The 25,470-nt window shown below is 41.5% G+C and overlaps 1 protein-coding gene across 3 annotated transcripts in view; it reads right to left on the reverse strand.

The window, feature by feature from the left end:
- Positions 1-790: 790 nt before the first annotated feature.
- The window catches only part of EXT1 (exostosin glycosyltransferase 1), a 273,028-nt gene continuing 248,348 nt past the window's right edge, over positions 791-25,470 (reverse strand). For 2 of the 3 annotated variants that reach the window (XM_028148050.2, XM_008143373.3), the window contains 7 exons: positions 20,427-20,559; positions 17,790-17,908; positions 16,580-16,675; positions 11,634-11,723; positions 5,850-6,010; positions 4,311-4,482; positions 791-1,337 (listed from right to left, as the gene is read on the reverse strand). In XM_028148050.2, coding sequence (XP_028003851.2) covers positions 1,152-1,337; positions 4,311-4,482; positions 5,850-6,010; positions 11,634-11,723; positions 16,580-16,675; positions 17,790-17,908; positions 20,427-20,559 — 957 coding nt within the window. In that variant the 3' untranslated portion in view covers positions 791-1,151. Of the gene's footprint in view, positions 1,338-4,310; positions 4,483-5,849; positions 6,011-11,633; positions 11,724-16,579; positions 16,676-17,789; positions 17,909-20,426; positions 20,560-25,470 lie in introns of those variants that run through there. The other variant, XM_054708416.1, reaches the window with a different exon arrangement.

A 25,470-nucleotide genomic window follows, 5' to 3' on the forward strand; every position in this document is an offset into this window, starting at 1 on the left:
TATTTTGGGTGCCAGATTCTTGCTCAAAACAAGAATGTTTTGACCAAAAATGGTCTCCAGGTCCCCATGGTGAGGTTACTTCTCAACAATCCTCATGTTCAGTGGTGAGAATGGATACCCTCTTCCTTTTTTCTCAATAGAGAAACTCTGAAACTTGAGATATCACAAACATGAAAGAGCCTGTCTTGTAAATAATAACCTGTTCCTCTCCATATACTCATTCTCAATATACTTCCTTTGCCTTTAAACCAGAGCGTTTCCTATCTGTAAGCAGACCCAGGTCCACGGGTGAATGCATAATCTAGCCCCCTCCTCTGAAAAGAATTGGGTTACTGTTGTGGGTCAACACTCCCATCCCACTAGCATGCTTGCTGGTGATTGCTTGAATGGTTCCTTGAGCAAACTGAACATCTGTTCATTATACTAGTGTTTTCTTGGTCCTAACTCCCCTACCCCCCAATGAAGAAGATGATCATACTTACAGGTGTCAAAGTTTTCAGTTAGAACTGTCTACCTGAAGTCATAATACTTTCTCTCATGCAGCGACATTTTAGAGAATAAAGTTCAAGTGGATCTGCAAATTCAAAGTGGAAAACAATTTGCACTGGCAGAGTTGAATAATGAACTTGTCTTAACTTATGCTCAATTATTTCTTGACACTGGACAGAGGGACTTACTTTGTGGCCCATGAAGTCTGAGCTTTTGCAACTGCGGGAAACCCCGCACGACCAATGACAACGGTGTTGTGGGGAGAGGAGCAGCAGCTTTGAAATAGTCACAACCAACACAATTTTGATTAAAGAAAGAACTCTGGTTTTTAATAGTTTTGATCATTAAAAAAGTTTAAACCTGCATAGCAATCATTTCAAAAATAATTATTTAATGTTCCATAATTAAACTGTACACAACCTAGTCTTGGGACATAGAAGCCAGTGAGGTGAGTTTGGAGCAGTCCGATGCAGTCCCAGGAGCCAGGAGTCGAGTTCTCATTGGCCTTTTTAAAATTTTTATTTTGTGTCATTCTGTTCATGTAAGTTTATTTGGCTACTTGGCACAATCTGGCCCCGTGGCTGAGCGGATCTGCACTGGGAAGAGAGAGCAGCTTGACCCCAGTCCCTTCTCGCTTCCCCTCCCCCACTTGGCTGGGTTCCTCAAAGTCGCTCAATGTCTCGGTATTTCTTCCTCAGAATAGAGACCTGGTCTTTAAAGAGGACGGGGTCGAGCCTCATCTGAGAGTGGATCAGCGGCATGTAGCCAAACCAGCTGGCAAACGTATTCATGCAGCTCTGTCGCTGGGCAAAGTGGTCGGGGTCAGCCCAGCGGGAAGCCCGGGAAGTCTGGGGAAAAGAGAGAAACAAGGAAGAAGATTGTGAGCGAAAGGAAAGGTGAGATGGAGGCAATGCAGAAAACCAAGTCAGGCCTGGACCCCAAATCTCCCCATCCTTGTGCTTGATGAAAATTCAGGCACTGATCCTGGTTTCTACCCTCATCAGAAGAAGGTTTTCCTAAGATATGCTACTTGCCTCAATGCTAAATACACCCATGCAAACAATGGCCCACATGGAATGACTAATTCTCTGCTCAGTAAATGACTTACCAGTTGAACCTCCACTACTATGGTCACTAAATATAAACTTCTCTTTGCACTTGGGATGAAATATTATGACTAACAATGTGTTTGTGGTTTCAAAGACAGTTTTCAAAAGCTTTGTTTACTTGCTTGAGGATGGATCCCATCTCTTTAGCTCTCTGTGTTGCTCCGAAGGTTGGTTAAATATTTTTAGACCATGAGTGACTGACACTGACTTAAAAGAAAACCTGAAATGACCTGAGGGCTGAAATTTAAATAGATGGACTAAGCATAATGTCTCTAAAACCACGTTTTTATGAAACAAGGAAAAGGTGGGCTGCCCAATTATGGGAGCAGAACACAAACTCATTTATGTCATTAGGCAACTGCTTAATGATGTATATGTGTGTGTGTTTATGATCCTTGTGCTCGAATCCTGGTGCATTGTTAGAAAATACTCTCATAGGAAGGTACATCTGACTGTGAAAATCACTGAGTCACTTTAAAACAAGTGTCAACATGCTTGAAGGTAAATACAAATGTCAAGTTACCTCTGAACAGCAGAAAAACAAACAAAATATGATTTGTTAAGTGTTTTCATGAAGTTCATATGAGCGTCACAACAACCTGGTCAAGTTATCTACCTCGTAATCACATCCCCACTGTATAGGCGAGGAAGTAGGCTCAGGGAAGTTAAAATTATTTGTTCAAGGCTAGAAAGGGACAGAGCTCAGGTTCCATTCCTGACCACTTATACTAGGAGAACGCTGCTTGGTAAATCAAATTAACCTCAGCAGTTGAGTTCACAACAGAGGAGACAGTCCCAAAGACATGTCACTGTTCCTAAGTTGGTATGAGCTTCTGGATTGGTCCACTCGTTCTCAAAGGGCAAGACACTCAAGGGCAAGTGCCCACATATGCAAACAGAAATACTGTCAAGAGCGTAAGCTCATTCTTATTCTCTCTTAAAAATAATTTTTTAAAAGTCCGTTGGATCACTCAGGTAACTTTTTTGTCTCTAGATTTTATTTTGAGTCAACCAACATAGTAGAGAGGGTATCTTTGTAGTGTAATAAAAGTACAATCTTCAAGTATGATATTCATTGAACTCACCAGTCACACATTCAATAAACAAATGTGTTTGATGGGAAGAATGGAGCAAATAGAGTACATGTTTAACTAGACACAGCTAGTGACACCTAAGGCTAAATTTAGATTTGTCCTCAAAAGATGTGCAAACTTATTAGAAATATTGGTTTGGTAGAATTAGGTAAATATATGAGAAGGGCATTAAACCAACCCCTAAGAAATCATGTGTCATTAGAATTCTACCCTTAATCAGCATATAACCTCAGGGAATTTCATAGAACTCTCTGAGCAAACAATATTAAAGGAATGTGTATCCTTAAATGAGATAATATATATGAAAATACCTGGGCACACAGAAAACACTCAATACATCTTGCTTGAATTTGAATAGCCTTTCAGCCTTAAAGATTAAAAATTCTTGCAAATCCTCTTGCATCCTCTTTTAGTAGTGAGAGGGAAACAGAATTTTCCACTAGACTCTTTTGCTTACTTAGGACAGCAGCTGTGTCATAACCAGGACCTAGCACAGTGCCTGACATAAACCATACATGTTCAGTAACTATTGAATGACTGCATTTTGTAAACTTAAAATCCCATCAATTTGCTGCTCTTACTAAATTTAGTGAATGAAAAATCATCAATTGTTAGGCCTGGCTAAATTTTTCATTACAAAAGCTAGATTTGTAAATGATTTTCAATAACGGTTAGAACAAGGTAAATGGAACACTCAAAACAATGAAACTGATATAACCATGTTAAAATATGTCTTTTACAGCTGACTCAATTCCTGTTGGATGATAATCTATGATTTAATTCGAGTAGATCTAAAGGTCTCACTTAAGGTTTATGACTTCTTACTTACAGTACTGAGCTCTGTGCAGGATGAATAAGGGTTAGTTCAGCCAGTGTATACAGATCATCCTGACAGGGGACCCTGCCCGGGGGGGTTGGGGGGTAAGGGCCGGGGGGGGGGGGGGGGCAGCGAGGGTACAAGCAGCGGAAATAACAGAGCCTGAGATTCAACTTCCAGTTCTTTTACACACTGGGCAACTTGTATCAATATACTTACATCATCCGGGTCCTAGTTTCCTTACTTATAAAAAGAGAAAATTGGATTATATTTCCTAGCGAGTATCTTCAGTACTAAATTTTTATGACTCAATGCAATATTTTGCTTTTATAAAATCTTTCATATATGTTTTCTCAACCCTGTGAGGCAGATTTCCCCATCTCCATGTTAAAGATGAGCCAACTGAGTTTCAGAAGGCAAATGACTTGCCTACAGCTTATAAATGCTGGTTCTAGAACTGTAAGGCCTGGCCTACCATCATGATGCTCACCCAACTCAACAACCACCACCAGAAGGTTGTGTTGAGAGTATTATTAGCTATTCATTAAATAAAGCACTGATGACAAACTTACATAAAAAGTCTCTATAGGTCACATGCATAATCTTGACATAAAGATACCCTTGACTTATGCCTTCCAAATTATCCATGTGCCAGCCATTTACTCTCTCAGATACTTCAGATGTGGGTTTTCATTTTGTTTTTTTGATGTCCCCTCATTAGGCTTCGTAGAAGAAGAATGAGTCCTCATTACCTCCAGCTTAACCACCATCAAGCAAAGCAAGGAAGGAGAGTCCTCTTACCTGTCCCATCATTGTCTCCTTATACTGCTTCTTCTGGGTCACTTTGATTGGAGGCAATTTTGTCACAGCAGACACCAGGAAATTCATGAGAATGTCCTCACAGTTGGCCAGCTGGTCCACCATGTTCTTCAGGCTGGCTGGCAGATAATGGGTGTACAGGTAGTGATAATATCTGTAAAAACCAAAGACATTTCCCGAGGGGCCATCATTATATATGGTGGTCTTCTTTGACAGAAAACATATACCCATTCTTTGGATCCCTACACATATCATGGATGATGATGATGATAACTATGACTTATGGTACTTACTATACAGGGTGGGGCAAAAGTAAGTTTATAATTGTTTGTACGGAAAATAATACAACATTTAATAAATAGTACAAGAATAAACTCTGTTCTGTGTACTCACAGCTGTAAATCTACTCTTGCCCCACCCTGTATACCCAATAACATTCTAAAGTGCTTTACAACAAATGCCACATCTAATCCTTATAAAAAATCTATGATGTAAGTACTATTATTATTCCTATATTCAGATAAAGAAACAAAGTAAATAGATACATGAAAGATATAGCTTGCCTAGCCTAACTTCCTAACTTTAATATCAGGCTGGTTGATAAGAAACCGAACACTTAGATGGCAAGAAAACTTACACATAATCTATATATTATTACAAGCTGCTTTACAATTTTTATTGGTTTAATCAGAACTGTATTTAAGATTATCCTATAACTCCAAATCCAACAATATATTGTTCTATTTTTGTGGCCTATAAACTATATATTTCAACAGTTAGAGCAAAACCCCAATTAATCTGGTGGTCAATTATTGTGTAGAACCCATATTAATCTGAATTATTTTCACACTACTATTTTTTTGGAGAGGCATATAGCATATATTTATTTATTTTTAATCATTTGAATGAATCAGATTCATTAAGTGGCAGTGCAAGAAGAAAGGGAACAATGAACTTCCGAGAGGTATAATCTTGAGATGGAGGTTCCGCCAACCTAAATGTTTATACGTTGTGCATTTCAACTCTATCCCTGATATGGCAGAAGCCTCTATTCTTTACTAAAACGGTTAGGTAAAGATTAGTGTGTTTACCTCACTAAGGCCGAAGAGTGGGGATTTCATTCACCATTGAGTCAGAAACACTAACTAATTTGGTAATCTGACCCCAAATCCACCCCTTCTCTTTGAGTGCCTCTGCTCTACTTTGCCTTTTTACTATGTAACTTCTCACCTTAACATACTATAGAACGATTATGTATATGGTGTCTCCCCTTGTTAGACTATAAGACAGACATGGAGATGTTACTCTACCCTAATTACTGGAAATGCAGTAAGCCAAGAGATTTTATCGGTTTCAAAGACACATGTTGGTCACATCAACAAAACTTAAAAGGGGAATGCAACCGAATTTCCGTTCATGTTGCTAACAAGACTTGACTCAAGTTCCTACTTATACAGCAGTCAGAAACGAACACAAGGAGTATATAAAAATCTCAACACGTGAGCCGTGTAAATCCCTCACTTGTGATAAATAGCAGCTCCAGTCAACACCATGGAGTAGTCATTCGTCCACTTGGACGTGTACCCCCACCGCTCCTTAGAGTTATCCCAGAAGTGGCTGCGCGCTGGGTACCCCACAATCCTCTCAGGGAAGCTCTGCCAAACGGTGAAGGCGAAATCCACCTGCAGGCAGAACACAGGCCAAACAAGCAATCAACAGTGTTAACAACGTCAACAAAACATTCCCTTCCCCTGCTCCTTTGTAACTCGAAGCGGCCACTGTTGCGAAACACTGGTCCCATGTACTCATCAGCAAATCAAACTGACTGCTTGACATTTTGCCCCACAATTATGCACATTTTAATGTTTTCGGTTATAGGAACTTCAGATTAGTGCAGAAATGAGAGAAGAAGAAGAAACCCCACCTTTGCTGATAGGGCCTTTTAGAAATCCAGTCTGTTCGAGCTAGAAAACAAGTCATAAAAGCAGCTGCTCCCTCCCTCCCACCCGAAGGTGCACGTGACCCCTGATTCACGTGAGCCATAAATGTGTCTGTTTTTCACACGGGAGATTTCCTGTGTACATCCCGAGTATGAATATCCAGCATACATCATAACCAGCACACGGCAAAGCCAAAGGGACTGAAAGAAGAGCATCCTCTTGAGAATGACAGAAAAGATGTTTCACACAACACCCAAGGTCTAAGGGGAACACAGAGCACACATCATCAAGAAGCAGACACTCAGGCCTCTCGGGTTCTCGCCAGGGACAGCTAGAAAAAGCAATCACAGTGAAAAAGCACTAAGAATAAGTGAGGACAAGGCCAGGGGAAGCCTCAGGATTAATTTAAAGGAAATGCAGCTACATGACTTTCCAGTGCTTAGAATAACCCAAAGCAGGGATTTCTGAATACGCTATAAACTAACATTTATAATTAGCAAAGAGTCTGTTTTCATATGTGTCAGCTGACATCTGACTCCCTATGATCATTCCATGGATGATGATAAATAAAATAATATAGAAAGTGAAAATAAAAATAGTAATAGTGAACTACCATACAATGGTCCTAACTGTGTAATGCTTACAGTGGTTATAAGTACTTCCATGTTTAACTCACGTAAGCCTAATTCTGTGAAAAGATAATGTTCTATTCTCAATATTACACAGAGGGAAGCTAAGGTATATGCGGGCTGAAATAATCTGCCCGAGCTGTAAGGGGCAGAGCCAGGTTTCAGATTTAGTGTGTACTGTTTTCATAACCTCTCTTTTAGCTCTGTTGCTACGGCGCTGAAAGCAATTTCTCTCTTATACAGGCTACACATTCACCCGACAACTGCTCTACGACTTCTTGATAAGCAGTGAAAATGAAGATTTCATTTACTCCACCAATAGTTCAAGTCTCGGCACAGTGACCTCCCAGAGGTTCAAAAGCAGAGCAAAAAACTCTTCACAATACCCGAAAGGTGAAAGCAACCCTAGTTCGGTGAACCACTGAATAAACAAACTAAGCATGCTATGCCCACACATTCAGCTAGAAAAAGGGATGGAATACTGATATACATCCTATACAACATGGACAAACCTCGAAACATGATGCTGAGTGATAGGAGCCACACGCAAAAGGCCACATAGTATATGATTCCATTTACATGAAGGTGCAGGATATGCTAATACATTGAGACCGAAAACAGATTAGTGGTTCCTAAGGTTAGGGAGTGGGACTGGTTAATGGGTACGGGGTTTCCTTTGTGGGCCATGAAAATGTTTTAGAATAAGACAGAGGTAATGACTACACGGCCTGTAAATGTACCACATGACACTAACTATACACTTTAAAATGGTCAGTTCTATGCTATGCGAATCTTACCTCAACTAAAAGAAGAGACAAAGCAAATAAGCCTAGATCAATATTTCCCAAGCTTTCATCATACACATTCCCAGGCCACACGTTCAATGTGTTACTGAATATTTTTCTTTCAATTGCCTGTTCTTTTTTTGTTGTTTGCTTGTTTTTCCTCACTAGCCTCATCCTAGGACCTAGATAAAGATGTCAGTGAAATTCTAGCCACATCGCTGGCCACATTACTTTCTAACAAACATTAAAGTAAATAAATGTGTTACGTTAACTACAGGCTCGCCGTGAACCATGTAAAACTAATATGCACTAACCACTTTTTGGGAAACACTGGCCTGGGTGATTGTAGGGTCCCTTTTAACTCTGAATTTTGGGAAGCTTAATTAGAAGCCATCATTTTTTTTTATTGATTTTTTTTTTTTTTTTTTTTTTAAGAGAGATAGGAAGGGAGAGGGTAAGAAAAAGAAAAAAGAGAGACATCAATGTGAGAGTGGAACATCCAATGGCTGCCTCCTGCACGCCCCTACTAGGAATCTAGCCTGCAACCCAGGCAGGTGCCTTGATGGGGGGAATGGAACTTTTTGGTGCATGGGATGACACTCAACCAACTGAGCCACACTGGCCAGGACAGAAGTCATCATTTTTTGTAAGCAGCCATAAATTCAAGTTTTTATGAAATTGAGTGTGGTGTCCTACCTCCAGATAAGAAAGCCTTAACAACATAGCTTCCTACCCCAACATTAAGAATCAGAATAAATGTGTGAATGTGTGGGCATAGCATGCTTAGTTTGTTTATTCAGTGGTTCACCGAACTAGGGTTGTTTTCACCTTTCGGGTATTGTGAAGAGTTTTTTGCTCTGCTCTTGAACCTCTGGGAAGTCACTTGGTGGGGCATGGGGCATCTCCGAGTTAAAAGACAGCAGGAAAATGGACAGTATGTGCCAGAAAATGGAAATCAGGTTGGGATCATCTGCATATCCTTACTGGCATTCAAATGCTAATGGTGCTGACTGATGGGACAGAGTATTATTCAGCCTTCTCAAAGGACCGGCCTGCCTGTCAGTACTCGAGGGTTTTCCATTGTTCTTGGAAAGGAAACACACACTGGAAACTACTAGAGAACCCGGTGGGGTGTTTTCATCACACGGATTTCTTGCTATCTCAGAGCCGTTTCAAGTCATTTCAAAGGAACTCAAAAGTAAATTCAGATAAAACTATGATTCTGGTGATAGTTCTGCTTTCATGCAGATCATTAACACATCAAAGAAGGCAAAGGTCAGCTCATGGCCTTTTCTCTTAAAAACCAACATCTGTTTTCTTTTGAGAATTTGCAGCAACCCCGATAAATGTAAATAACTATAAACCAACTACATCTAATACCCTTTAAAGGAGGCTGTTTAAAAACCTCTCCTTAATACCACAGAGAGACATTTAAACAAGCTAAGAATCCTTAGAGAAGAAATAAAACGAACCAATATCTACTCACCTGAAAAAGAAAAGAGAAACCCTGTCATGGACCATTTTAGGCAACACAACCACTCCCCTGGTCACCTGGCTACCGTAAACCAGACCGCCAGCCTCTTAACATTTGCATATCATTTTCAACCCACGTTGACTCCTAATTACTTCACATACAACATGTGTTCCCCCCCGTGTGCACCCAGAGGCTGGGACCACTCTTCTTTGAGAAGAAATTCACCAGCACGTGGCTACATCACAGCAGCTGAAAGTTATTTCACCTTGCGGTGGGGAAAACAAATCCTAGAGGGAGACGAATTGCCTTGTGCCCAGGGGAGGAGGAGTGGCGATGAATCCATTCTTCAGGAAATAGGATAAGGTTTAGGGGTATGCTGTCGTTGTCTTAACTGTACGTTCCACCGCGGCCATGGGATGCTTCTCCTGCTCTTTCTCTGAGACCCACTCTCTACTCTTCTTGTCACTCTCTGTACCCTGATGCAGGAACCCTGTGGACGGCACAGCCTGGTCTTCCTGCTGGCTGGTGGCTGACTGGGTTAGGTGAGTGGGAGCCATCGGCAGAAAAGTGAAGGTGAGACGGAGAGAGAGGTCAGGGGATTGCTTCCCTGTGCCCTCCCGGCTCTGGCACCAGAGTTCAGGCAGTTGCCATGTCCCTCCAGGACCTGTAGGGCAGCCTCTTCTCCCAGTTCCATCTCTAGGGGACTCTGGAAACACCATCTCCTTCCCCGGCTCCTTCAAGCCCAGGGGTCGGAGCTGTTTCCATTCGTGTGGTTTTTTTTTCCATACAAACATATATCAATATATTTAAATTTTCTTTTAACTATAAGTGAATTCAAACAGGCTGTTATAAAACCGAACACTATACACAATTGTCTGTACAGATCATAGAAAACACAAAAATCAGAATGCTGAGTGGGTGCTGGTGGTGGAAAATGCTGGGTCAAGACTTGCTCAATAATGAACTGGGAGCCACTTGTTACTCTCCAGGTGCCTCACTATCGCTTGTGGAGCCCTTTTAATCGCACCCACCTACCTCTCTAAATCATCCTAAATCCCTCCATTGGAACCACCTGATTTGAATTGTTTGCTGCCAAGATTGTGATGGCTACAGGCAGGAACTGTGTAATCAAAGCACCTGGCATGCAGACCAGAACAAAGAAATCCCTCAGCAAACACTTGTTGGATGCATGTACTCCTGGAATGCCAGCTCCCCTCGCAGGAAGCAGCAAGCGGAGTGTCCCGCACCCCGTATTTCATAGCTGTCTGTTCCTGGGAACATTAGGCATGGCTTCTCCTTCTGCCTCTTTCTCCTGCTGACCTTCACACATCACAGTCGGCTGTGAGTTCACACCTTCATCCCCTCAGCACGCACCCCTCCAGTCATTCATTCACCGAGTACCTACAAAGCTTCAGCTACATAGAAAGCACTTTACAAAGGTGAGGCCCAGGATATTTTGTCCTGGGGTTATGTAGGCTGACACTAGGTATAGCGTTTGTTCTATTCCATTTGATGGAAATTGGAAGTGCCCATGGAATTTCAAGAAAGCAGCACTAACTGGTAGCTTAGGGTAACCCCGAGTCCTGGCCATGTGGGCAACAGGCCACAGGAATCAGCCTGGCATCCAGGAAAGTACATGCTGGGAGGTGTCCATGTTTAAATGGAAAGAAAAATGATTATGAATAAAAAGGAAAAAAGAAAGGGAGGAGGGAAAGGGATAAGTAGCTATATCGCCACACTTTTTAGCAGCCACCATTAATGATGTATTTCCAATAGACTACAGTTTTATATAACTGCCTTTGGTCCCCTGCATGGTTTAAAGTAAGGTTTCAGAGATCAATACTCATTCGAGGGGTAAAAATTGCTTTTCTACCATATCTATCTTTCCCCTGCTCTCTCTCCTCCTCACGCATTCTCCGTGCAGTCTTATTTTTGGCACACATACCTGACTGTCTGAAATAGCAGGGATCTCCTTCTCGGCCTTAAAGTGAAACCATTTGCTCTTATGTGGGTGAGAGAAAATGAGCACTTGAAACCAGGACAGAAAAGCTGCCTTTAGAACCCACAGGAGTGTTCCCTAACAGAGGCAATGCACACCCACACGGGCAATAAGGTAACTGGGGCAGGAGCAGACTGCTTGCTCCGGACAGAGTGGCTGCAAGGTGATGCTACGCGGGTGCCTCCCATTGGTGCTTCTCTGCACCTGCCAGCGGCTGTGCAGTTTAAAAACAAAAAATGAGGGCAGGCAGGAGGGGAGAGGTGAGGTACAGCCATGCAAATGAGGAGCCAATTAGCAGAGAAAACAAAGGGAAAGATGCCTCCTCAGGGTGCCGGGGGGTGCAAGGTGCGCACAGGAACTGGGTTGATTAAAACCAGCTCTGCAGGAACTTGGGAAACATGGTTCCGATCTGGCCAAAGCACAGGAGAAAGAAGCGCTGGTACCTCGGGGTTTGGGGCAACTGCCCGAAGGTGCTTACCTCCGTGGTGGAGAGCACGGTGTCCTCGTCAAGGCTGAGCACTGCGTCGGTGACGATGTTGTCATAGGGCAGGAAACGGCTGCTCATGACCTGGGAGGAAGCAGACAGCAAGCAGAAGAGAAGGAATTAGGAAAAAGAGGAGTAAATTTTGAATTCTGTTTTTCAGGACAATTCGCCCATCCTCAACCTTCAGAAAGAACATTTCAGCCCTGCTGGTGTGGCTCAGTGGTGGAGTGTCAACCTACGAACCAGGAGATCACAGTTCGATGGTTCGATTCCTGGTCAGGGTACATACCTGGGTTGCCGCCTCCATCCCCAGTAGGGGGCATGTAGGAGGCAGCCAATCAATGATTCTCTCTCATCATTGATGTTTCTATCTCGCTCTCCCTCTCCCTCTTAGAAACCAATAAACTATATATATACATACATACACACACACACACACATATATATATATATATATATATATAAACATTCTAGCACTATGTCACCCCTCCACGTTGAAGACTCCCATTTCTCATTAGAGCAGACTCATCGTGTCCACAATTGTGGGCACCTACTGTGTCCAGAGCCCTTGCTAGTTAAAGGGTACAGAGGAGAAGATGAATTCCTGGTCTTGGAGGAGTTCACAGTCTGCAGAGACCAAGACAGACATGGCCGGTCCTCGCCTGGTATGCAGATGCCAGGAGATCAGAGGATGTGGCCAGCAGCCACTTGGAAGGGCAGATGAAGAAGGGACATTGAAGCAGCACCTTGGTGGGCAGGAGTTCACCAGGTGTAAACAGAAATGAGGCATCACTGACAGGGCACTAAGTCCTCTGTGCCAGGCACAGAGGAGAGTCCACACTGTGAGGCCAGGGAAGAGCGATGGATGGAGCGGCGATTCCAATGTGGGGCTCACACGCTGGAGGCCAGGTCACTGTGGGGGGATGTGTGTGCAGACAAACACCTAAAAACCCCACACTTTATTTATTTTAGCACAGATTAGAAAAATAGAAAGACACACACATATTAGTTGCTATAGCAATAAAAGGTAGTAGTTGAAGTAATTAAAAACAATTTCATTAATATGAAAAGTGAACTGATTTAAAGAAAAATATTAAATAAACGATAGCATATGTGGTCCACTGATTTAAGCAAATTGTTAAGGTAGCATATGAATAAAGTCTGGGCAAGTCCAGGATAAGGCATGATAAGCTGTGTGTGTATGTATGTTGCGGGAGGGGGGCGCTTTGGGACAAGGGGATCAGTTGGAAAATTGAGGCTGGAGAGACTACTCTGTGACAGTCACAGCTTAAACCTCTGTGTTGAATGTATCATAGAATAACCGTAAGAATGACTATATTAGCCCTGGTCGGTTGGTTCAGCCAGTTGGAGTGTCGTCCTGTACATCAAAAACAGTTGCGGGTTCGATTCCCCATCAGGGCACATAATTAGGTCGCAGGTTCCATTCCCAGTCAGAGTTCATACGGGAGGCAATCCATCGATTCTCTCTCTCTCTCCCTCTCCCTCTCTCTCTTTCTCTCCCTCTCCCTAAAATCAATAAGAATATATCTTCAGGTGAGGGTTAAAATTTTTTTTAAAAAGAACGATCACATCATAAGGATCACTGGCAAGCTTGAAACATGACAATGTGACAGGGAGTGTTTGAAGTTCTTCATGTATATCATCTCATTTCACAGTTATAACCCCATTTTATAGATGAGAAAAGTAAGGCACAGAAAGATTCAGTGTCTTGCCTCCACCATGGACCCAGCAGCCTTTCATCCCCGATGATGTGATTCCATAGATAAAGCTCCTCAGTCACTAGGCTCCATCTTCTCAGGTTTGGAAAAAAACCTCAAAAGGGAATCTGGGGTTCATACGGCAATCTCACATTCACCGCCTTCCCCTGCAAGTTAGAGCAACAGTTCTGACATCCTCCCTGAACTCACACTTGGAAACCCAACAGAAAAGACACACCTGCCATCAGCTCTCAAGGCACAAAAGACACAGAATGAAGCAACTGGACACTGGAGACAGAGAGAAAAGGCAGATACCTAACCTGGCTGCCAAGAGAGTATTCTCCACAAATCTGAGGACCCACTCCCCACCCCAAAGATGCCTAAGCGATATTTACACCAAGAACCAGCTCATCCAGGAGCCTGGGACTGGGTTCACATGCCTGGGAAGCTACGGGCAGCCTGTGACGTTGAAGGATGGGAAGAGCCCACTGTAGCTCCAGGGATGTACCCGCAGCATGCATGGCTTCAGAGTCTGCTCCTACACATCTGTCAACTGGGTCAAGTTTTGTCCCCCACCCACCCCACCTTTCTCAGGCTTTCAAAATAAAATACAAATCAATCAGCAGCCCCCCACACAGTGCTCAGAAACTGTAGCCTGAAGCAGTTCTCCGGATGCTGCTTACACGTGCACTGATGAACGCAGAAGCTATTAGCTGCCAGCTTAGCGATGCCCTGACCTTTCCCTTGTTAGCCTACAGGGGAGCACTGCAGAGACAAGGCTGATCTATCAATTCAAAACAGAACTTCACAGCCAAAGCGGCGAACGCATCCATTTTAAACTTAAGGCTAGGCGTGGAGATTTAAATGGGGAAGGAGAAGGGCACATGGTCTTTTCCCCATCGTGGGCCAATCACTGGCTTTAGAAGGATCCATTTCCTTTTTCTGCACCTGCTTCATCAACAGAGGTTAAGAGCCCCTAAGCCAGTGGTTCTCAACCTTTCTAATGCCTCAACCCTTTAATACAGTTCCTCATGTTGTGGTGACCCCTAACCATAAAATTATTTTTGTTGCTACTTCATAACTGTAATTTTGCTACTGTTAATGAATCGTAACGTAAATATCTGTGTTTTCCGATGGTCTCAGGCTCTACAGCAGCGGTTCTCAACCTGTGGGTGCCTAAGCCAACCACTTCCAAACTCTATTGTAGAAACCAGAGGCTCTCTTTCAAATACCTGGCCTCAGCTCCCTTCCCAAAATTGAATGGATTAGCATCAAAGGAACCCACATACAAAGTCAATCTGCAGGAAATCGGTGTTCCTCATTAGGTCATTTAAGAAATATTTAGCTACCACATGCCAGCCCAAACCCTTCTAGAATTAACAAACATGGCTCGGAAATGACCAAGACTCGGGAAATTTACTGTCTGGTGGGGAGCATACTAATAAATGTTTGTAAGTAATTATACAAAGCACAGCTGCGCACCTACTACGTGCCTCCACACTTCTAGGTCCATTTACATATAGAAGTATCCTATCACTTGATCCTTTTAGCTACCCTGTTAGTTAGGTGTTAAGATTCTTTCCATTTACTAAAGGAAGGTTGAGGCACAGAAAATTAAATAACTCGTCTTGGGTCACACAAAAGTAAGTCTGACACTAGAGTCCATGATGACTAGAGCCAATGTGTCCCCAACCTCAGTTTCGTTTAGTAGCGACTGATTTCTTCACAGTGGATAAGATCTACCGACCAGAAGGCAACCTGCAGAAACTAGAGAAAAAAGAACTTGAGCCTGGCTTCCAGTAATGGAAGAAATTTCTAAGAGAAGGCAGCAAGTGAACAGGGGCTTAGAAAATGGATGGGGAGTTTGAACACAGACATGAGGAATTGAGAGGGGTGGCCAAGACTTACAGCACACGGGAAAGACAAAAATTAGAGGTAGGATGGCACACAGATCAAATTTGGTCAGAGGACAGGGTCCATAGGGGAAAGCAATGAGAGAGAACCAGATTATACATGGCCTCAAATGTTCATTTAAAGCATTAGCACAGTGGTCGGCAAACTCATTAGTCAACAGAGCCAAATATCAACAGTACAATGATTGAAATTTCTTTTGAGAGCCAATTTTTTTTTAAACTTAAACTTCTTCTAACGCCACTTCTTCAAAATAGATTCACCCAGGCCATGGTATTTTGTGGAAGAGCCACACTCAAGGGGCCAAAGAGCCGCATGTGGCTCGTGAGCCGCAGTTTGCCGACCATGGCATTAGCAAATAGATTCCCTTAAGGGCCATGAGAAGGTTAAAAAGGTCGTGGGCACAGACAACAGTATGGTGATTGACAGAAGGAATGGGGAGTGGGGGGAGGTAGAAGAAGGTAAAGGAGGGATAAATGGTGATGGAAGGAGACTTGACTTGAGGTGGTAAACACACAATACAATATACAGATTGTACTCTAGAATTGTATAGCTAAAAGTAAATACTTTTATTAACCAATGTCACCTCAATAATTTCAATTAAAAGAAAAAAAAAGATCATTCAGTTCTAAATGAATTGGAGAATGGAAGCGGGGTGGGGGGGGGGGGCAGCTGGGCAGCACTCAAGAGTCTCTGGTGGAGGCACCAAAACAAAATTAGGGTGAAAATGTCCTTCTTAAGATAAATGTGAGGAAGAAGCACAAGAAAGACACAACTAACTCAGAGTCATCGGCTAAGCAAACCCCATGCATCACCACAGGCATCAGCAGCCCCATCTTCATCCTCTTCATCTATAGACAGATTACTATTGCCAGGCCCTGGATCCATTTAATCCTAAGAAGTATGTGTTGTTGTTCCTAGATGAGGAAGCGGAGAAAAAAATATGCACAGGGCCACATAGCTCCTAAGGCAGTGGTTGGCAAACTGCGGCTCCCGAGCCGCGGTTTGCCGCTCTGTTGACTAATGAGTTTGCCGACCACTGGGATAGGGGCTTAATCACAAGGGACAACAACGGCCTGTAATGATTGGAATCGAGAGTCTAAGAGTCATTGGTAGTGGGGATCCAGGATTCACTAATTCGAAAGCCTATGACTGTGCAAGCTGAGGACGCCCCGAGGCAGGTACAGTTTTAGGAAAAGTAGTCCAGGGCCAGGCGCTGGGGGGAGACATCTAAGGCCAACACCCAGAGCACCCGGGGGAGAAAGACAGATTCCGTGGTGGTTCCGCATTCAGGCCCCCGTCCAGTCCTACCTTGCTTTCTCCTTCAATGACGATGACAGGCACGGTAGTGGCAGGCCAGCGGTGTTTGGCTGGTAGGGGTTTGTCACAATTCCATAGAACTATGATCTGAAAGGAAGAGGGGTTCATTAGATGGCTCGGTGAGGCTGGATTTATACAGGCCTCCAACCCAACGTTTCTTCTGAGAGAGAGAGAGAGAGAGAGAGAGAGAGAGAGAGAGAGAGAGAGAGAGGAGATCCAAGCAAGGCAGAACAGATCTTCAAGTGAGTCCACTCCCTCACAACCTTCAGAGTCTCGTCACTTCATCAACTAAAGAGAGAGGACAGGAAGAATAGCTAAAACTATTACTATTACGTCCCGGGGTCTGGAGGAAGTTGGAGAGGAAAGAAGTAATATCAGGGTTGCTGGATCTTAATAAAGTGATTTCCTAAATTCTCATATCTTAGGAGAGATGAGAGCGATAGATAATGACACTGATCAAATTAAATGAAAACGGGACATCTGCTATGAACTTGCACTACACCAGGCAGTGTGGGAGAAAGAAAAGAATTCAAGATAGAACTCATGTTTTTGATTTTCCAGAATGGCTGCTGATTTTGTGGGACTTAATTATTTCTAATAAATGTGTTTGGTTCAAAAATGGATACTTCAAAATTATTTTAATTCTTTCCTCATAAACCTTCTTCTATAAGCTAATGTACAAATGAGAAAAGCCACTGTTAATAACAGCGGATGGGAGAGATGTTGATTTGCTGAATACTGCTACTACAGATTGAATCTTTTGCTCCCAACGTCCCCATTAGTCATGGCTACTGTGACAGAAAAGCTGACGCCTCCTGGCACCAACAAGTCTGTTCCTTCCATGGAAACTTAGTTTTCTGGGTTCTCCCGGTGGCACCTTTCATGTTACTTCCTCACCATGACGTTTAACAACAAAATAATGTGCTTTATATTCTTTTAAAAATGTGTTGTTGTATGTATTTTTTTTTTAATCCCTTACCCCGGTGCAAAGATCTCTTTGCAACCCGCCCGTTACCTGTGCTCGATTTCACTCGCAAGAACCTCTATGTTGATGGAAAGGGCATAACAAGGCATGACGAATGGAAGGGGAGGAGCAGGACGTGACATTCCGTGAGTCCCAGGGAGCTAAGTGTGCAGCGGCAGGTCAGGACTGGGAGGCTCTAGCCCACGAGGCAGGAGCAGGCGGGTGGACCCCACTCACCTGGGCACAGTACTGGGATTTGGCTGCGGCCATGAGCAGTTTCAACACTGGCTGGGACTGAGAGACCAGGGGGGTCACTGCATGGATGACTGCGGTGAATTTGGAGGGGGGCTTTAAACCTGAAACGGAAAGGGGAGAGGAGCCCAATGAAGCGCTGAAAACAAGACATGGAAAATTACTCCTCCTTGCTCTGCTGCCTTGCCCTGGAGCTAATGTTCCCTTCTAGCATATTTTTCCTTGGCCTCTTAGGTCCTGACAGAACAAAAACAAGGTGAAAAGCTGCTGCTTCCCTGCTGCCTGAGTCCAGAGACCTCGCTAATTTACAGCTCACTGTCCATTTCCAGGCTCTTCCTTTGACATCTTGCCCTCCCTTGGGGATGCACCTTTGATCTTCCTTCTGCTTTGTAGGCACCCCAAGTCTAATCGCACACATACTCGACTCAAGAAAGGGTCTACTCTAGTCACATCTTAATATGGGTTTAAGCAAATGTGCTCTCTCTCCCAGGGAATTTGCATGTGTCTTATCCGTAATTATGTAGTTAGGGTTTTTTTTTTGCCTGATCAATACCATTTCAAATATTAACTAGCAAGTGGTAAAGGTTAACAGAACAGCATCCAGAGCCTGGCTAAGGTTTGAATGCCACTTCCTGGTGGTGGGATCTTGGCAAAATTACAGAACCCTCTATGCTTCCACAGCTGTGAAATGGGATTGATAATAACAGCAAACATATGGGGGTGTTCTGAGATTTCCGTTCAATGAGTTAATGCATACAAAGCACTGAGGACAGGACCTAGTGAATAATCAGTGACCCATCTCTGGTAGCTGCTGTCATCACCACCACCTCCATCATCATTCTTGTGGAACGGGAGCCTCTATACTCCCAAGAATCTCATATGTGTAGCAGTGACGTACTGAGAGAAAAAGTGCGTGGCCCAGACCTCAGCCAGCTGTGTGCTCTGAACACCTCCGGCTGGAAGGTATCAGAGAGACAAAGCTGCCGCCAAAGAGAAAGAAGTGGGATGGCGTCTTCCCCCTAATGAGTTTTTCCGTAAGAACCCGCTAAGAAATTGCAGACCACTGAAAATGTGTTTTAAAACTTCACTACTTTAGACCCACTTATTTTGCATTATAGTAGCTTGAATATCAATAAAAGAGTGCAGAGACGTTCAAGTTAAGCTTTAATATTGATGGGATAAAGGTAAGAATCAGACTTTGTATATTAAAGGATTATACAAATGTTTGTAGAGCAAATGATATCATCCAATTAGTACTTTAATTTCATGTTAGAAAGAAGCCAACTTTCCCACTATCAAGATATACATTCCAGGTTTGCCAAGGAAGAAGAATAAATACGATGGAGGGGTTTGCTTTTCAACAGCGAGGACAAGTCCCCGCTTTTTACTTTTATCACTAACAGTTTAAGGAGCATCATTTACACACTTCTAATGTGCTAACTCCAAATGAAGCTATTAATGCTCTATAACAGTGGTCGGCAAACTGCGGCTCGCGAGCCACGTGCGGCTCAGGAGTTGCGGTTTGCCGCTCTGTTGACTAATAAGTTTGCTGACCACTGCTCTATAAGAAATATGTAGAAATTTTACCAAATACTGCCTTAACCTGAAAATCACTAAATTCTAAACATATTCCTCAGTGTGGACCACTCACTGGTTTTGATATGGTCTCCATAACATGTCTGGTTTGGACTCAAGGGTTCTTTGTCACTGGTCGATACATCAGGCCACACATTTGTTTAAGTTTCTTCTTATCAGCTAATATGCACAACTCAAAAAAGGAAGATATTAGAGAGCATCAGCATTGGGTAAAGCTAGGAGTCTTTTGCCCTATTACCTCAAAAGATGCTTTCCTAAACCAGGTTTCTCAAATTTGAAACTGTGAATGATGGGAAATGCCCAAGATATTACTCACACGAGAGCGACTGGGGCCCCACATACATACTATATCTATGGCAATAATAGTAACAATTTGGAGACGTTTGTCCATCCTCCCATTTCCTTTTGCCCCATTAATGTTACACTAAAAGCTGCTTGAGGGCAGAGATCATATCTCATTGGACTTTTTATTTCTATCACCTAGCACTGCATGAACATAGCACATAAGAGGAGCATAATAAATGGTGAATGAGGGATGACATTTCTCCCTTGTCAGATATTCTTAAATCTTTCCCCTTTCCCTTTGTTCAATCAGTTTTTCTTTGGTATGAGACAGAGAAGTTGGGATTGTAAAAAAAAAAAAAAAATACTGGGGTGAGATCTTCTAACTCCATTTTATATATGATGAGACTTAAGATTATAGCTAACCCATTGTCATGTTCGAAATGATGTGTAATTTGGGAAACCTATTTCTCAAAAAGAAATGACTCTACTAAATATAAAGTGTTAAAGTGTAGCTGCTCAGATAAGAAAGGTGTTTTTTAATTTTTTTTTTCCATTTTGTAATGCTCTGCAGGATTTATCGTTCTTGACCTTGATACATCATTTATGACAGGGCTCGATCAGCAATCTCCAATGCAGGCTGTTAGGGAGAGCCAGCTGTAGAATAGAAAAATCAAGGAGCCTTGATTCTGGACAACAGATGGAGGCTACACCAGGGTAGCTCCCTGGAAGGAACCCACTTACCTAAATTAGCATAGTAGTAAGGAAAATCTCCCAGGTAAGATGAATACTGTGGTAGGACGAACAATCCTCCAGGATGTTTGTTCCATATTAAACTGTTACGTGATATGTGCTTGAATATTCTGTCCTGAATAATCTAGAAAACAAAAACACAGCACCTGGTGAGGACGAGACCCTGATGGTATCTGATAAGGACCGTGCTCAATGCCATTGGAGGGATGAAGACACTCAACGAAGTGACTCTACCCTACAAGTCTCCACTGATAAAAAGCGTCTGAAACACAAAGAGAGAGACAGAACAATGGGAGAAAGAGAGAGAAAGATGAATTATGGCTGATCAAATTTCCTAACTAAACTGAAGTTTATAGAGTCTTTCTAGAATAAGAAGTCCATGCTCATTTCAAAACACAGTGTGTGGAATGGTTTCCTTGGCGGTGGAGCATCTAACAGTGGGTCTGTGTCCACACCAGGAATATTTGCTCCCGTGCACAGAGATGTCAACACAGATCATATGAAGACATAGCTAAAAGCATATTGAAGGTATGACACATTCTAGAAGCTGTGGAGGATTTGGTCTGTGGCTTTAATTCAGGAGGCAGATTTATTTGCTTGTCCTATTTCGTTTTCCTTTCAACATCAACTGTTGAACTTTTGGGGTACTGGTTAGCTGAAGTTTTCCTATATCTCATCTCAAAAAGTAGGGAGTTCACAATTATTTAAACATCCGACATAATAGGACAAGGGCTGTGGCATATGAAGACTAATAATAGCCAAGCTAGTTCATTAGTTTCTCTGGACTTCGGGACCTTGCAGATCATTAAATTCTACATTTAGAGTCAAGCATTCTCCCATCCTGGATCATTTGTCAGATGAATGTGATTAATCCGCTTTACAGATTTCTCTCTGTGACTTTCAAACTCTTGTAATTACACCAACCACTCATTAAGATATGATTTGGCAAATAATTAACTCGATATAGAATTTCATGTTTTCAGCAATGTTTTATTTTTTCCACTTAAGAAGAAAAAGAAGAAACCTGCCATATGTCTCAAGAGATTTCAAACGGAAATCATCATTTTCCAGCTCCCCATTTAATGCAATGTGATTTTAGGTGCCGACCATTTTAAATGGAGTTTTATTATTTGTAAGGTTATTAACACCCTCATTTCATCCCACATGGTGAGTGGATAAGTAATAAAGTGAGCTACATTTATCTTTGCAAACCTTATCATGTTTATATTTCTTAATGAGAAAGAAAAAAGGGAGCAGAGAGGAAATTTAGAAGAACTCAAATATCTTAGTTCAATGACTTCTGCATTTTCTCTTTCCCTCAGATCAAAATTGCTAATTTTATATGGCTGGGTAAAGGTTTCTAATGTGGTGGTGACTTTAGAAACCTAACTAAAATATTAATGTTTACTCTTGGTGGTATAGCAGAGATATGCTAAAATGCTGTTGTCTAGGCACTAATTATGAGAAAATATCATGGTTGTGAGGGTTTTTACATGACTAGCAATCTCAATTTGTAAACCATTTATTCCAGATTTTTTAAAATTACTTGCCCAAATACACTATTTAGTTTCTTTTAAAGCTTTTCCTTTTTTCCTTTCCAAATTCATGTACTTTCCAGCATGTGGTCACTTAAACAAGTTTGGATATTAAGACACAGAGCAAATGGAGAATAGATAGCATCATAAATCTGACTTATATATACATGACATGGAACTCCAAGAGATCACAAAATGGATCACCACTATTTCAGCTCTCTGGATGGTATGATTCTCAGTGTTATAGACTTTTTTTTTTTTTTTTTTTTTTGGTTGAGTATCACAACACTGTTATCTTTTTAATTCAAGGATATACAATAAGTTATAGTACTTCTGAAATACCAATAAGCATATTATATTCTCTTCAATGGCTCTGGACCAGAAGCTATCAGCAAAGGTTTGAAAGCAATAGCAAATGTTCAATTTAACCTGGGTCAAGCAATTGGCCACCTTTATGTGTCACTTTGCTCATTTGTAAAAAAAAAACAACAATAAAATATCACACTAATTATAAAAACCCCTCAGAATCGTTAGGAAAAGCTGCATGAGTGTTAATACTTAAGACTTGATTTTTTTTGACCATTAATAAAAAAATCTCATTTCTGTGTTCATTTTCTTGGCATAGATTTTTTCCATTTTTACACAGATATAATACTATAGATATTATGTATTATAGATGTCTCCTCATATTACTAATGGTATTCATGGTTTACTTTTTCTAAATGACCCACAACAGTGTGATTTTTTTCTATGCAAGGCAATGAACACATTTATGAATTAAAATTTTCCACATTTAGGATTGATTCTTTAAGACTTAGAAGACTTAAAAGTGTGTCCAGATATGAATACTTTTAAGGCCGTTCATATCATTGGCAAATGTCTTTCTGAAAGGTTTATAACAACTTGCCTTCTCAAAAGTTTGAAAGAATATGGATTGCATATACACACACATAATACAATATTTTTAAAATTACAATCCCAAATGGCACCCCAAAAAGAATAATATTTCCTATTAATGTGAATTCAAAGGGAAGAATGACAGGCTCCTTATTTTTCTTTTATCCTGTGCCATTAAAAAAAAGGACTACTGATTACAGGTTACAGTCATTCCATGTGGTCCTGACTTGGTCTTCTGACCAATGCAAGATTACCTAATATCCACAGTGTCACCATATGTCACCTCACTCCAAGCCAAAGCAATCTCCTATTTCCATTATCTCATTGATTTTAAAATTTCATTGTACAATAGCATCAGCAAGGCTATGGTTTAAATGTGCATGGTTAGATAACTGAAGAGAAAATTAGAGAATGAAGACTTCATAAAACTCCATGAAAAATATGCTTTCCAAGCTGCTGTTGGCTGTGTTCACATATTATTATCATCTCATACACTTTTCTTTTGCTCACCCTGGTTCTGACGGGGATCCTATGGTTCAATCCTCTGTGCCAGGTTTACTATTGTGCAGTATTCTGACAAATCATGAAATCCAGGAAGGAACACTGTCTTGACAGTATTTTATGACTGTCCCCAACATTACTTGTCACTCTGCACACACACAAAAAAACTCGGCTCCAAAAAGCTGAACTCTTATTAAATAGCTCCTTAATTCCAAGATGCAGAATAAGGAAACTTCAGTGACAATGGAAATACAATACTAAGTTGAATTCCAAATAGGACAGAGTGCAGCACAATACAATGTACGAACAACTTGACCCTGTCATTGGAGAGGAGAATGAGGTGTCCTGTTTTCAATTGTGCCTAAGCAGAACCTACATCTCTAAGTCTCATAGCCTCCAAACCTAAGTAATCCCCTTCTCATGGTCTAGAATACAGCAGGCAAGGAAGAAGGAGTCTGATTGTGGAACAAACTGAAGCCAGGGATCCTTAAATGTCCATTGTCTACGGGTAACTCTGAATTATCCTCAAGCCTTAGGAGCTCCAACAGGGACCAAATGACGTATATTATCTACATTCTAAGCCAAGTGGGCATTTTTGATATGCATTACTTAAGTCATTCTTACAAACATATTGACTTTGTTCATTTGTGTATGTGGACGGAATTTTCTGCCAGTTTCTCTGCTTTTCTGTTTACATTGGGTTCTGGGTTATCTGAGTTTTGAATTAAAAAAGAGAAACTGGATGGTATTGCTCATGCAATTTGGTTAAAGGGTCAAGTTGTTACAATCTAATCTCAAGACTACAGATGGAGATGTGACAGCTGCTATAAATTCAAGTGAAGTATATGGTTTGCAGTGTTTCCAAAACAACTGTGTCGCTAAAGAACTACATGGCTTACATCCAAGGGGAAGAAGGCATTTTCCAGGCGCAGAGATGAACGCAGCTTGACATAAGTTCCTATTCTGATGAATATCACACATTCAACTGTTATTATGGGGTAATTGAGCCCTGCTAACTTAATAGGCAAGAGACCAGATCTATGCAATAAACCATACTCAAAGAAATGTAATTAATGAGATACCATCTTTCATCTGGCAAATTAGCGAAATTGTATGTTTGTGTGTGTATTTCAATTAGGGCTGACAAGCATGCAGTAACACAGGGTCTTCCCCAGACAGCTTGTGAGTCTAGATCAGGGGTAGGGAATGTCCAGCCCAAAATTGTTTGGTCTGGCCCTGCCAAGGCATTAGGGGTGAGTTAAATGTTTAACCAAATACAGCAGGCTAATTTTTAAGTCGATAATTTTTTATGGCCTGAGAATGATATAAATATCCAAATGGCCCTTGGTAGTAAAAAGGTTCCCCACCCCTGGTCTAGACTGAAGAGTAATTTGGCAATACATATCATGGCCTTAGAAATGCCTAGATTATTTGGTTGAGTAATCCCATTTTAAGAACTCCATACTAAAGAAACAGCGATGTAGTTATGATATATGTAGAAGGTCACTGCTTGAATATATCCCTATCTACAAAAAAATAATTAGAAATAGCATTAATAGTCAACAATAGCAGATTGGATAAATAAATACAGGCTCACACCATAGGTGACATACAGAGTGGGAAAAAAAAAAAAAGAGAGAACATGTGGTCTGGGTGTATTAGAGTGGACAACTAATAGGGGAAAATTAAAAAGCTAGAAATAGACCCAAGATGCCTAAAAGTAGCATGTGAGAATACCAACAAAATATATTGAGACAACTACACAACAATTTGTCAAAAAAAAAAAAAAAAAGGTTAGCTTTTTCAACACAGATCATACATAAAAGTAAATTGTATTAAATAGCTAAGTGTAAAAACTTCACCATGAAAGTACTAGAAGAACGTAAGTGAATCTGTACGTGTATATAAATAGAATTGTGGTCGAAAACTTCTTTCTAACCATAGCAAATGGAAAAGTCACAGATGAAAAGATTGCCCAATCATAAACAAAACAGAAAGGCATACCAGAAATTGGGGAAAGATAATTGCAATAAAACAGTCAAAGGGTTAATAGGTTTAATATAATAAGGCCTTAAAAATCAGTGAGAAAAAGTGGGACAACA

This window comes from Eptesicus fuscus, chromosome 19, assembly GCF_027574615.1.
Source record: "Eptesicus fuscus isolate TK198812 chromosome 19, DD_ASM_mEF_20220401, whole genome shotgun sequence".
Lineage (NCBI taxonomy): Eukaryota > Metazoa > Chordata > Mammalia > Chiroptera > Vespertilionidae > Eptesicus > Eptesicus fuscus.